The following is a 14,649-nucleotide window of genomic DNA, read 5'->3' as shown; positions in this document are numbered from 1 at the left end:
ATACATAAATACAATGGACAGAGCTCACTTAAGGTAAAGATTGACCTTTGCTAAATAAGCTATAAATTGTATGTGACTATCTACCATGGTTTGCCCAGTTAGGAATTTATAATCAGATTATTCTAAGTGGTTATTTACAGTCACCAAGTTTGTAAGGCCTGCCATATGCCACCACCCACTCCATCTTGTCAGGTTTACTATATGGCCCCCTTTTCATTTATAGCACAAAGCTGGAAGAGAAAATAAAATTTAGTTGCTGTGTTAGGTTTGTATGAATGCGAAGGAAAGTTAATTTTACTTCTAATTGTAGCTTTAAATTTGCCTTCAAAAGTTCTCCACATCTCTGGGTGTCTTAGCTCACAGTACCTGGCATGTGATTTGCAAAATCTCAGGTTATGCTATTTAAAATATGAACCTCTCCCTGGCTGGTGTGGCTCAGTGGATTGAGTGCCAGCCTGTGAACCAAAGGATCGCCAGTTCAATTCCCAGTCAGGGCACTTGCCAGGGTTGTGGGTCAGGTCCCTGGTTGGGGGCACACGCAAGGCAACCGCACATGGATGTTTCTCTCCTTTTCTCCCTCTGTTCCCCTCTTCCCTTCCCCTCTCTCTAAAAATAAATAAAACCTTAAAAAAAATCCTTAAGTGAAGGACTTCTAATTTATGGGGTCCTATTCCAAGGTAGGCATCATAGGAGGCTGTGAGTGTACAGGACTTTTTCAAGAACATGGTGAGATGGGACAAAAACCCTCAGTTTTTCCTCTGTTGTCCTGCAGTTTTGGCAGTCATATACAGCTATCTGCATGCAACATAGTAAAACATTTTAATTCTTTGTTAACTCCTATTTTTTGCTTTTTTAATGTAGACATTTACATTTTTAAAAACGTCAAACAGCTTTCAGGTTCCCTTTAGTGTCCACCAAATGCATTCTGTCAAGAAGCCTCTCTAGCCATGTGCCTGCGGAAAGCTTTATTGGCTGGGAGAATGCCCTTAGCCAAGATGGCCGCAGCTACCTACCATTTTCCTTGCTTGCCCTCAGCAAAGATGGTTCCAGTGACTTCATTCAAACTAGTCTTTTCCCATAACAAACATGGCGCCTCCGCTTCCGGATTACCGGTTGCTGCTGTTGTCGGGTGGTGAGTGTAATAACCGGGTTTTGGGGGCGAGTTGTCTGGGTTAATTCAGGACCGCCTTGTGACTGGGAGCAGAGAAGGGGTCCCCAGGGCGCTTCAGAGCGTTATCTCACAGTTGTGAAGTTATGGTCGCTTCTCCTGGCACAGTTCCTGCCCACCCACTCCCTCCTCTACCCCAGCAGGTGGCCTTTACAGCTTCCGCAGTCTTGGCTTTGAGGAATTCAGTGAGTTTGCAGGCAATGGATGAGCTTAGGTTTCTGTTTTTGTTTTTTAAAAAAACAGCTTTGTTGGGATATAATTTATATAGAATAAAAATCACCTTTTTAAATGTATGGTGGCATGGCTTAGCATAAGTGATCCCATTTTGGGCCTGTTGTCTTGCTTTTTACCACTAGTGTTTTTTTCATTTGTTTTGTTTTTAATAATAGTTTCAAAGTTTGTGCTTGTAGTATGTGTCATAACTTCATGTCTTTATTGCTGAAAAATATTTCATGTATACATAGGACAAATTTTATTCATCTCTTCATTAGTAGACATTGGATTGTTTTCACTTTTTGTGTAAGGCTTGTGTGAATACATGTTTTTTGTTTTTCTTTGTTACATGTTTTTGCTTCTTGAGCATATACCTACAAATGTAATTGCTTGGACAAAGTGTAACTGTTTAATCTTTGAAACACTGCCAAATTTTTTCCAAAGAATTTACACCATTTTACTTTTTTGTATGGGAGATCCAGTTATCTCAGTGTTGAAAAGATAGTCTTTTCCCCTTAGAATTGTCTTGGTACCCAGTGGAAAATCAGTTGATGAATAGACATTTTTCCAGAGAAGACATACAGATGGCCAACCGTCCTGTGAAAAGATGTGCAACATCACTAATCATCAGGGAAATGCAAATCAAAACCACAATCAAATATCAGCTCACACCTCTCAGAATGGCTGTTATCAAAAAGATAAATAACAAGTGTTGGTGAGGATGTAGAGGAAAGGGAACCCTCATGCACTGTTGGTGGGAATGTAAAATGGTGTAGCCACTATGGAAAACAGTATGGAGGTTCCTCAAAAAATTAACAGTTCAGCAATTTCACATATGGCATTTACTTCAAGAAAATGAAAACACTCATTTGAAAAGATAAACCCTATGTTCATTGAAGCATTATTTATAATTGCCAAGATACAAAAGCAGTCTTTTTTTAAAAGTATATTTTATTGATTATGTTGTTACAGTAGTTCCAATTTTCTTCCCCTTTGCTCCCCTCTGTCCAGTACCCTCTTCCCTCCAGCAATCCCACCCCCCCCTTAGTACATGTCCATGGGTCGTGCATATAAGTTCTTTGGCTTCACCCTTTCCTATATTATTCTTAACTTCCCCCTGTCTATTTTGTACCTACCAATTATGCTTCTTTATCCCTGTACCATTTCCCCATTCCCCTCTTCCCCCCTCCCAGCTGATAACCCTCCAAATGATCCCCATACCTATGATTCTGTTCCTATTCTGGTATACTTAGTTGGATTTCCTTTTTATTTTTTAGATTCATTTGTTGATAGTTGTGAGTTTGTTGTCATTTTAGTGTTCATAGTTTTGATCTTCTTTTTCTTAAGTAAATCCCTTTGACATTTCATATAATAATGGCTTGGTGATGATGAGCTCCTTTAACTTTACTTTGTCTGGGAAGCACTTCATCTGCCCTACCATTCCAAATGATAGCTTTGCTGGATAGAGTAATTCTGGTTGCATGTTGCCTTTCATCACATTGAATACTGCTTGCCAGTCCCTTCCTGCCTGCAAAGTGTCCTCTGAGAAATCAGCTGATAGTCCTATAGGCACCCTACTGTAGGCAACTATCTGCCTTTCTCTTGCTGCCCCCAGGACTCTTTCTTTATCTTTCACCTTTGGCATCTCAATCATGATGCATCATGGTGTGGTCCCCTCAGGGTCCAGCTTGCCTGTGGCCCTCCGTTCTTCCCAGACCTGTATGTCTGTCTCCTTCGCAAAATTTTGGAAGTGTTCCTCATTTTTTTCAATTCTTGCTTCCTCATTCTGCACTGGTTGACTGTTTTTTCCTTCTTTATGTTCTAAATCATTGATCTGAACCACAGTTTCCTTCCCTTCACCATTGGTTTTGTGTGGATTTTCCTTCATTTCACTTGGCATAGCCTTCACTTCTTCTCTTATGCGTTTGCTGTACTCAGGCATATCTGTCAAGCCTGTCAGCCTCTTTATCACCAGTGTTTTGAATTCTGTATCTGTTAGGTTGTCTATCTCCTTATCTGTGAGGTTGGCTATCTCCTTGTCGCTTAGTTCTCCCGCTGGAACCTTGATTCATTCCCCCTTTTGGGCCATACTTTTCTGTCTCCTCATTTTGACAGGCTCCTGTGTTTGTTTGCCTCCACGTCCCAGGTAGAGCTGTCACTCCTGTTACATTATAAGGGGCGGAGCCTTAGGGATTCGTCAGTACAGGGCGACCTGTTTCACCACGTTGTGGCGCTGTTTGTGGGGCAGGGGTCCGAGAGGGAACAATGCCACCTGCCCAGCACTCGCCCCTTTTCCAGGCACTTTTCCTACTTCCGCACCGGACTGGCACCCCTCTAGCTGTTGCCCCGGCCGTTGTTCCCAGAGTAGGTGGGTCTGTGGGCGTTCTAGGACTGTGGGGGCCCTTTAAACAAGCAGGCTCTGCTGAGAGATTGGCAGTTTCTGCCTCCACCCCAACCCCCACTGGTCTGCACAGTCAGAAACAATGAGGCTTGATTTTCCCGGTGCTGGGACCTTGAGCTGCGAGGTTCAGTGAGGAGCTGGGAAAGCTCCCCAGGTGTCCCTTCTGACTTTTTAAAATGTGTGACTGTGCTTTCTGCCTGCCTGCCGCTGCCGCCACTGCTGCCGCTGCTGCCACTGCTGCCGCCGCCGCTCCTGCTGCTGCTGCTGCTGCTGCCGCCACCGCACCGCATCCTCTCCGCCCCAGCTCCACCCCTCCTACCTGTCTGGATGAGTATTTCTTCTTTATATCTTTGTTTGCTGGACTTCCAGGCAGTTTGGTTTTCTGGAACTTCTGGTTGTTTCTAGTTTTGAGGTAGTTGTATTCCTTCTTAGTTGTTGGGGGAGACACAGCGTGTCTGTCTACGCCTCCATCTTGGCCAGAAGTCCTAATTCAAGCATTTTTAAAAGAGGAAAATATGCATTTCTGGAGAAGGAAGTTGAACCACATATCAAACGTGTTACAGTAGAATGAGTAGCAGAGAGGAAATAAAAGCAGGACCCTTACCATTGCTATCTAACAAAGACCTTTAAATAGAGGAGGTTAGAAGCAGAGGGAGAAATGTCTCACCTGCTAATTCAGCAGCCCTGAGGCTGGTCTCATAACATTATCAGGTGTTATAACATCACCAGTAAACACAGTGCTAACACAGGAGGAGGGCAGTCCTTGAAATTCTATGTATTCTTTCCACTATCTGAGAAGGAAAGCCTTTGAAACTGTGCTTTTTTCCTAAGGCCAGAAAGGTGGGAGAGGGTCCATAGTGCCCAAAGGAGGAAATAAAGGCCCATAAATAACTTTGGGTAACTGCCCCAACTTTAATTTACTGCCTCCCTTCACTTACTTGTTTTACAGCAAGATGAACAAATGGAGTCTGGAGCAAGATAAGGATTCGGGCTAACAGACCCCCACACATACTTAAGTTTGGGTAGTCACGTCTCCCAGAGAAAAGCTGGCTCCACCTTTATCCGTCAATCAGTATGTAACTTCTTCACCATCCCGCTAATTATATAAGTCCTCAAAACAAAGGACTAGCTTTCTTGATTCTGGGCGCTCTTGGCACTCTTGGCCTTCTGGCCACCCTAAGGTGAGCTGGCCACCCTGGCCTTTGGCCACCCTTGCTTTTGCTCTCCCATTCACTAATAACCTTTGTGTGCACGCTAATAGGCTCACAGATCTGTAATTATTTGCTGAATTGGTGAGAAGCACTAGGGTTTCTCTGATAACAGAAGTTTGGGGGCAAAATATAATCATTGTATTCTACTTGCCAGCCTACACAGTTTCAGACCATAATAAGAAGTGTTTCATGTCTACCCTATTATTTGCTTTCTCCTGTACAAATTCAGAGTCCCAAATAATGTGTTTTACATGCACAAATACTTATTTTATAATAAAAGGATTCAGCCTTCCAGTAGGCATTTTTTTATTTGTTCAAATGCTTACTTGAAATGTATTTGACATTTAATATAAGTGCTTCTAAAAGAAAACATAAATATTATATCAGTGTTTCAGAAAGGAGTCCTTTTGTTTCATGTTGCTAATGATACCTTCAGTTGATGGATCATTTCAAGGCACCTTTGCAGGCAGGCAGAATATGTCAATGTCATTCATTGACCTGTTTGTTCCCTTCCAGAAGGCTCCAGAGCAGTGTTTGGTAACAGGAGGAGAGAAGGAGGAGCAACCAAGAGTCTGCAGCAGAGGTGTTTGCTGAAACTTCAGACTTAGTTGGCTAATGTAACACATGTGAAAAGACAGGACGTACTTGATCACCCAACTCCTTTCAGAAACAATCAGCTGATGTCTTGGCTTTCTCTCTGCGGGAGCAAATGTTTCTGCCAGAGCGAATGTCACAACAGCATGTGACTCGATGTGCTCAAACAAGAAGGATCTCGCCAAGCCTCTCTGTTGATTTTTTTTCATCCACCTCCTGTCTGCCTGTCTTGGTCACAGGATGGAGGCTGTGCAGACATAGGAGGCTGGAAGGTCTTGGTGCTGAGTTCATCCTAGCGTGGGACTTTCTAGATGGGTTTCCTTGGGCAAGTAACTCTACTTGTCTCTGTGTCTGGGTCTGACCCTCTGACTGTGAATGAGGGTAATAATTGGATAACCTGCTTCATAGCTGTTGCAGGTAAAACTCTTAGTACAAGTCCTGGCATCCAACAAGTATTTATTGTTAACTACCCATTATGAAGCTGTCCATGTTATTCTGAAATTGTGTCTTTCATTCAAACATACATCTTTGAGACTTTACAAGTTCTGTCATTTTAACAGTTGCATAATATTTTATAATTTGGAATACTGCCTCCTCCCAAACCCGTTCCTTTTCCTATTTTCTCTAACTCAATTGATGATACAACTAAGGTGCCACTCACTCCTCATTGACCCTCTGTTTCTCTTTAGCTCATTTATCTATTCAGTTATTAAGTTCTACTTTCATTTTCCTTCCTAAATATGTTCTTACTCTGCCTCCTGCTCTTGACTGGTAGTGCCCTGCCCTTGTTCACATGCTCTTATTTTCTCACCGGACCCACTGCAGGTGAATGAATTCCTTTTGCTTTTGAGATTGCCTGCCACTGGGTGTAGGCCCTGCAAATCTGTCTGCAGATCTGACTGTGTAACTCCTGCATGGTGCATGGTGGCCCATGGCAGTCATGATACATGGCATTGTCTATAATATTGATGATGACAACTTAGGACGCAGAGAGTAGCAGAGAATTCCGGATCTCCCCAGGCTCACTGTTATTTTACAGGGAGGTGGGCAGGGTTGGAAGCACTGCAAAGAGCCCCCCATTAGAAAACCCAGCCCACAGGTGGCTATAGACCCAGGAGGATATAGACTCATTTTTAACAAGAAATGTCCAAACACTGAACCTAATGAGCCACTTTCATGGTCTCCAGAGCTCAGCTAAAGAGTTTGTGTATCTATGGACTTGCTCTCCTTCCTAGACCTGGCACAGGAAGAGGAGAGGGTCCCAGCTGAGACCACAGGGTTTGTCCCTTCCCAGTTACACAGTACATGACTGTTCCTTGACTCTCACTTTAAACTCCTGACACCCCATGTCACTTGTGGTTGCTCAAGCTGGTTCTTCTGGTGTTCACACTGTCCACTGGCCGTGGCCTGGCCTACCTTATGCTTGGGGATAACTTCCTCCAGAAGGCCCACTGCCCCTTTCTAGGCTCTGCTCTATTTTGTCGTTGTGTTAACATGGTATGTTCCTGTGTTTGGATCACCTCAAACTGTGAGCAACTTGAAGGAAAGGTCTATCACGTTAACCTTTGTATCCCCAGGACCTGGCACCCGGCCTGGCATGTTAAATAATTGGCTAAATGCATGTTTGAGTAGACCACAAAGGAAAATGCAAATCACCTATCACTACCCAGAAGTTAAACCACTAAATTAGTTACCAGTGAAATTAATTTAGGATATACTCTTCCAGATTTGGTTTTTCTAACTATAGATCTATATTTTTCATACATACACATCCCACAAATGATATTTTATTTCACAGAATCTGGATCAAACTCTACCTATTGTTTAAAAATTTTTCCCATTGAATATCTCATGAACAGTTTCTCTTCCTATTAAATATTCTTGTAGTCCATGGATTATAGTGCTGCACAGTATTTCATCCTTATCAAACACATAGTTTATTTTCCAGCTGGGGTTATTAATAATTTCTTTCTGTAATGAGAATATTTGTTTCTCATGATGAAGAAATATGGTAAACAAATACTAGATCCAAAGTAAAGACAAGGAAGTAAAGACCATTATTCTGGTTGTACCGTGCTTTGGCCTTTAAGATTCTGGGTTTTTAGTCCTTCAAGTCGTGACTCTCTGTAATGGAGGCTCCTCTTTGCAGTGCCTTTTGTATTGATTGTTTTATTGTCTTTCATGGCAGGACCATGGCTACCCAGGAAGCCACTCCTGGCAGCCTGTCAGAGAACAGTGCTTTGGAGCTGCCATCTGCTTGTGACATAAGAGATTATATGCTGCAAGAACCCAGCCAGGAGGCCCACAGCGAGGCTGTTAGTTCTGTAGAAGCCCTTTCTATTCCTTCCTCTTCTGAGGTGGATTCAGGTAAGAAGCAGAGTTTAAAACCAACGAACATTAACAAAAACCCCAAACCCTAACGTATATAAATAGGCCATAGTTTGTTTCTCTCTCTCTCTGGAATGATTCATTGGCTTAGGTAGAAAAATGTCTTATCTAAACAAAGCTGGGAAGAGACTTCAAAGGACAACCTTCTGGTGTAACTACCACAAAAAATTGTTTCCTGCAAGCCTCTTTTTTTTTTTTGGTCTAAGTCCCTTTCTGATCTCCATCCAAATGCATTCAGAGGCAGGGGAACACTTGGTTCAGCAGGGAGAGAGTGGAATTGTTTTTTGGTTTTGTTCTCTTAAAACTTAAGAAAATAACAATGTGCGCCAGTTATGTGTTATATAGGTAATGGTAATAAGGACTTTAATATTCCTCATATGAAGGACACTCTGGATTTAGGTAGCAACTTTTGTACAAGTTTCTTTGACTGAATTACCCAAAAGTCTGTTATCTGAGCTTAATGATACTTTCTTGACATAGTGACCATCTCTGGTTGTAAAGCTCACGTCTTCCCCGTTCATTGCCCAGTTCAGACCTGGTGGTCCTCAAACCTCGATCCAGAGCCTGGGTCTACTCTTCCAGAGAATTCAGTATGGAACCAGTTTTTGTTTTTTATTGACTAGTGGATGAATAATTTATTGGAAAGCAACTGTTATTATTTTGAATTTGATTGACAGTTCTAAAAATGAGAGGCATGTTGAAATATTTATATTGGAGTATTTATTCTGTTAATAATATAAACATTTCATGCAAAAAAGGGTTCTTTTAGAAACTGATAAAGGTCTAAATGTGGGAAGGCACATTCAGGTGCTAAGACAACCATTTTGTGTGGCGTCAGTTGTGGTACTGGGTCAGACTGTCTGGCTTGAATTCTGGTCCTGCTTCTTGTAGTTTGGCCTTGGGCAGGTCACTTGGCCTCTCTGTTTTGGTTTCCTCATTTGTAAAATGGAGAAAATAGCATGTACCTCATTATGGGGAGGGATAATGAATATGTATGAGGCACATGGTACCTGGACTCTTGGAAATCCAACTCTTCGTAACCTCACAGCGTCTGGGCCTCTCAACACACTACCACGCTGACCAGGATCTCTTTACATTTATGACCTCCCACCTCCAGTGGACCCTTCGTGCTGGCCCTCCATCACACACCATTTTCCTAGTGTGTTCACTCTTCTGCCCTCCTGGATGACTATTTTGTACTTTCTCCTCTCTTTGCAAACTTCCACGACCTCCTCCTCCAAGCCTCTCTTTAATGATCTGATTAGCTCATGACCAGATGAACTGATTTTCTGTTTCAGCAAAAACCCAGAAGCAATCAGGAAAGAATGACTATTCATGCTCCTCATCCACCAGCTTCCTTCCCTCTTGTATCCATGGAAGACGTATCCCTGTTTTATCTTTCATTTCTGTATCAGATCCTGTCTTCTCTCACCTGCTCACGGTTGTCACTCTGGAAGTCTACTGTATCATTGGACCCCCACTCCACATTGTTAAGTCCAAGAGATACTCCTCAGGCCTCATCCTTCTTGTTCTATCAGCAGCATTTACGCAGTTGATGACCTTTTCCTTCTTAAATTCTTTCCTCCCTGGGCTTTCTGGGAAGTAGCCTCTCATGGTTCTCTTCATACTTTATTGTCAATTTGTTCTCAGTCTCCTTTGGTGGTTTCTTCTTGTCTCTCTAGCCTTTTAATGCCGGAGAGCCCCCGGGTTAAGTCTTCAGATCTCTTCTCTATTATCACTCACTTGCTGAATCTTACTCAGCCTGGGAGCCCTGTGCTCTCAGTGCCCTGCTCAGTCTCACCTTTCTCTCTCTAGCTTAGATCTCTAGCTTGACACTTAGACCATGTGTATACTTGACACCATCACTTAGATTTCCATTAGAATTCTTTTTTTTTTTTAATTTATTTTTAGTCACTCTAATTTCTTAAATTTGACACATCCTAAACGAAATTCCCAGTACAATCCCTTCCCCAACCCCTTCCCCCTTCTACATACATACACACACCTGTTATTTGAGGCTTTCTCATCTCAAACAAATACTTCTATCCTTCTGTTCACTTAGACAAAAATCTAGGCATCAACCTCAACTTCTTTTTCTTTAAACCTCACATCCAGTCCATTGGCAAATCCTGTGAATTCTGCCTTCAGAATAAATGTAGGATCTAAACAGATTTTGCCACCTCCACTGCCACCACCCTGGTCTAAGCCACTATCATCTGTCATCTGGATTACTGTTACAGTCTCCTGCCTGCCGTGTCTTAAGAGCCAGCCCCTGCTGACGATCTTTCATCGTATCCTTTCCAGCTTTATGCTTCGCCACAGATCTAGCGCCATCCAGCATCCTATATATTTGATGGTGGCATCAAGGCCCACTGCAAAAGCCAGGTTATAAGGCTATAGGCCCAGGCTTAAGCCTAACTTTTGTAAAGGATTCCCCATTTCACCTTGCAGTTGCCTCTGGCCATGGGCCTATCTGTCACTGACCTGCTTTTCCCAGGCAGGCGTTTTGAAGGGGTTGCCTATACTCCTTCATTCTATTTCCTCTCACAATTGTTCCTCATTCCTGGGCATGTGGCCTCCAACTCCACTATCCACTAGACTAAGCCTTCTCTTGCTCGATGCCAGTGACCTTCACAAGGAACTACACCTAATGGACACTTCTCTGTCCTTATCTGTATGCTCACTGCCATATTACTGTTCATGCCCTGGAGGAGTACATTAGTGGCAAGGGACATCAGACTTAACGAGTACTTTCTAAGAAACAAATAGGTTGATAAGAATCTGAGAGTGTTAGTTAGGAAAAGCTTAGAAGCCTTAGTGATTAGTCATTTCAGTCTGGATACCCAAAGGTAGGCGAGGCTGGGTTATATTTGTCGAAATAAACAGAGCTCAGCTGTCCTTAAATGACCAACGAGCCACTTCTCATGATATACTGGTGGTGTAAACAACCTGTCACTTAAGCCAGGCACAGGATTATGAAACTCCCTCCCTCTGCTCATCCTGCTGAGATAAGGCAGGGGCCTCACACCCCAAGAAGGCCTTCCTGAAACACCTTTTCCATTCCATTCCTCTAAGTAAAGTGCCTCTGAGATTTCATTGTCTACTTTCACTTTCCTGCCAACTCCTGTCAAAGCTCCAGTGCCTCATTTTCAGGACTCCATGTTATCTGGTGTCCCGGGTATTTGTTCAAAATATTTAACAATCAGTTCAGCAGCACTACAGTATTTTTACATGTGGTAAGGCTGTGCAGGTGAACAGCAGGTAAATAGAGGACTCTGCTGGTATCTAACTGCTCGTGACAAAGGCCTGCCACACCTGTTGGGTCTGTTTTTATGCTGAGGCAGACCTTCAGGCCACAGCTGAGCCGCATCATTCTCCAACACGAAATGTGCCTCTTTCCCCCTGGTCAACCCCAGTCCACTCCAGAGACCACTGAATCGAATCCATCCGTTTAGTCCTGAGTTCGTAGTTGTTGATGGACTTGAACTCCCTGCCTCTAAGTAACTTGCTTCCTTTCTTTTTTGTTATGGGCTCAGGGAAAGCATAGAATAAACAGAATGGAAGCCCCAAATGAAATGGCAAATGGTCTTGGATAAACCTCTCGAAAGCCAGGTCACAAAGGATTCCTGGAGGTGCAGTCCTGTGTGCATTACTATAGTTTGATAAACTCTGGGTAGCTCGTGTGACATATATCATTGGTGCCTTCGGAAATCTTTGTCCTGGATTGCACCTGACATATATTTTAGTACGGAACAAAGAGTTTCTTGAAGTTGTGCTTAGACATTACAACATGGAGGCAGAACGTCTCAGGCCTTTCCTCAAACTTGAACTTCTGAGATCAGTTGTTGGACAAATTGGTTGAATGTATACAGTAAGTTGAATGTTAAACACAATAAGTCTTTTATGATTAAAGGCCTTAGCTGATAGACACCTACTGTCTAAAGTAAATCGTGCTTTAATGTCCCCTTATTTTTCTTTTGGAATCTGTCAACATTTCAGTCTTCAAAGGCCATTTTATAACCTGTGTGTTTAGGCATTTCATCCAAGAAATTTGATATTTAAGAGTAAATGAATATGTCTTTTTTTTTAATGATCATGTAAATAATAAACTCTTATATCCAAAGTCTCAAAGTAGAATTTATATAATTATGCATGTGTTGTCATTTTAAATAGGAATCAGGATATAGTTTAAAAATGGAAATAATGTTAAAGACCTTTTTTAGAAGAAAAAAATAATTGTTTAATAAAAATATATTTCTGTGAGCATTCAAAATCCAAGTGTTTACAATAAGAAACTTTTAAAATAAAGGCTTCAAAATACAATGTGGTAAACAAGAAGTAATACATATAGTAAATAAAAATTTGGATAATAAAAGTACAACAAAAATACTTAACAATATATAAAATGTCCTAAGTTATATCTGAAATGATAATTACATTTAATTCTTCTTATATTTTTTAGCATTAGAAATATATTTTAAGATAAAGGGAAAATGACTGTAAGAAAAGAAAGTGAAATAAAATGGGTAGAAAATTGTTCATTTTAATAATATTTTAAGTGATTCTTTGAAGATACAAAATAAATTTGTAAATGCACACACCAGGCAAGCCCTTCAAAAGGATGCTTTCTCATTTTAATGAATATTCTTTAATGAAAAGAGTAATGCTAAGTTTCAGGTAAGAAGATTAACTTTTTCTCCTTAAATTTTAGGGACTTTTTAAAATATGAATAAATTTAAAAGTGAAATAAAATGAAAAACTTACAAAACAGGCAATTTTCATATTGAAGTTTCTTTTTACATTGAATTAAAGGACTTTTTTAAATAAGTGCATTAAAATGATATCCGACCTAGTGGCTAACGACCCCAGCACCCTCTACACTGAACCTAAGATCCAGAGAAAGAGAACAGAAATCGATGATCCAAGCCTCTGCGAAGTCATACAACAAAATCTGGTGCTTCCTATCACACATCAGGTTGATGGGTTTTGTTTTGTTTTTGTTTTTTTAAAGTCTGAATTTTCGCATGACATTGTATCTCTGCATTTGTTACCACTTTCTGATTCGGATGGAGTTCTATAGATTCAGCGATCTAGACTTGATTTTCAGGTCCAAAATGGGATTTTGAACTCTGTGCTTGCTACTGGTGGAAGGCAGCAGTGTGTACTAATTATGTGCCCAGGTAGTGAAGGATAAGCCATCAGTGGATATGATTAAGGCCCACAGAGTTAGTGAATGGTATAGCTTTGGGGCCAGTGGCTTTCAGAATGTACTTCAGACAGCCTTTAGGGGCTCCATGGTCGGGAGTGGGAGGAAGTAGTGAAGTTACAGGGGCCCTGGATTCTCTGCTCTTGCTCATCCATGTCAGCTTATTTACTGTGTGGGTTTCCAGATAAGCATTCATTGGAGGAAAGGATGTCAGAGCCAAAAAGAGTTTGAAAACCACCAAGCTCACTTAGTTGTCTCATTTTCTACAAGGGGAAGTTGAACCCCAAGCTAATGAAGAAAATCGCCAAGGTCACAGAATAACCTGGCAAGTTCTAGTTCCTAGGAGACCCCCTGTACAGACTGACTGCTCCTAACTATGATCTTTCTGTCCCTTTAAAAATAAAAATTGAAAAAATATATAGTTTTCTGTTTTAAGCTACTCAGTTGTAGATGACAATAAACAGTCATTAGAGATGATAGAAGTTTAAGAGTAAAATTTTTTAAAGGCTCAAGTGTGCTGTTTGCCATCTGTGACATTTCTCATCACTCCTCACTTGTGAGTTTCAAGGACACGTGCTGAGGGCGAAGAGACTTGTTTACTTCTGTGTACTTTGCCCGCAGTCACAGTTTTAAAAAGAAATCCCAACTGAGTTGAAAAACAGGCTATGTTCCTGTTGAGAGCCACACCTACAGACATTTATCTTTTCAGTCCAGTGAACAGCAAGGTCTGACCCGATAGCGCTCCTCAAGGGCTTCCTTCCCTAAGTGAATATTCACTCATGACCTGTCACTCAGCTGTCTCTTCTTAAAATATGAGAAAACAGCTTGACTAAAATAGTTGAATATATACCATCACTAGTGTTCTCCACTTACATATTTATAGGACAAAGAAGACTATCCACAATTAAGGGAAGACAGAAGGAATAATCATTTGTCACTTATTGTACACTTACATTCCAGGCATTGTGTTATGTATTTTATGTGCACTGTTCCTTCTGACTCTCACCTCTACCCCCAAGAAATAAATACTGTTATAATCCTCATGTTATCTATGGGGAAATAGAGCCTTAGAGAGAGGTTATGTATTAATATGTTACCCAAAACATGGTGGAGTTGAGACTCAAATATGGGTCAGGCAGACTTCAAAGGCAGAACTTGAAAGAAATGCAGACATCTAGGTATGAGTAAGTACTAAGTCGTCGTCGTCGTCGGCAGCCGTCCGTCTGGAGAGACGATGGTGTAGCTTCTTAAGAGTCTATCTGCACCGCCGAGAATGGCTGTGCAGTCCGACTCGGGAGTGACACGGTATCTGTCTCCTCCCGTGTTGAATCGACATCTTGCGATGACGCTGGAGTGTCCTCTCCAGTGAAGCTGAAGCTACAGAGCCTGGGCAGGGTGATATGGAGGGTCTGCTGTTGCCCATGCAGCAGACCCCCCCTCTCTTCGCAGCTGAAGGGTCCAAGGGAAA

The 14,649-nt window shown here is 41.8% G+C and overlaps 1 protein-coding gene across 1 annotated transcript in view; it reads left to right on the top strand.

Moving 5' to 3' along the window:
- The first annotated feature begins 1,055 nt into the window (after positions 1-1,055).
- Positions 1,056-14,649, top strand: part of SHLD1 (shieldin complex subunit 1) — a 67,402-nt gene continuing 53,808 nt past the window's right edge. Inside the window, exons 1-2 of the mRNA XM_090285223.1 lie at positions 1,056-1,132; positions 7,776-7,954. Of these exons, the coding sequence (XP_090141349.1) occupies positions 7,780-7,954 (175 nt within the window). The 5' untranslated portion in view covers positions 1,056-1,132; positions 7,776-7,779. The remainder of the gene's footprint in view (positions 1,133-7,775; positions 7,955-14,649) is intronic.

This window comes from Furipterus horrens, unplaced genomic scaffold, assembly GCF_987537825.1.
Source record: "Furipterus horrens unplaced genomic scaffold, mFurHor1.1.pri manual_scaffold_8, whole genome shotgun sequence".
NCBI lineage: Eukaryota > Metazoa > Chordata > Mammalia > Chiroptera > Furipteridae > Furipterus > Furipterus horrens.
Note: the sequence above shows the minus strand (reverse complement) of the source record. Positions and strands in the feature narration are given on the sequence as shown.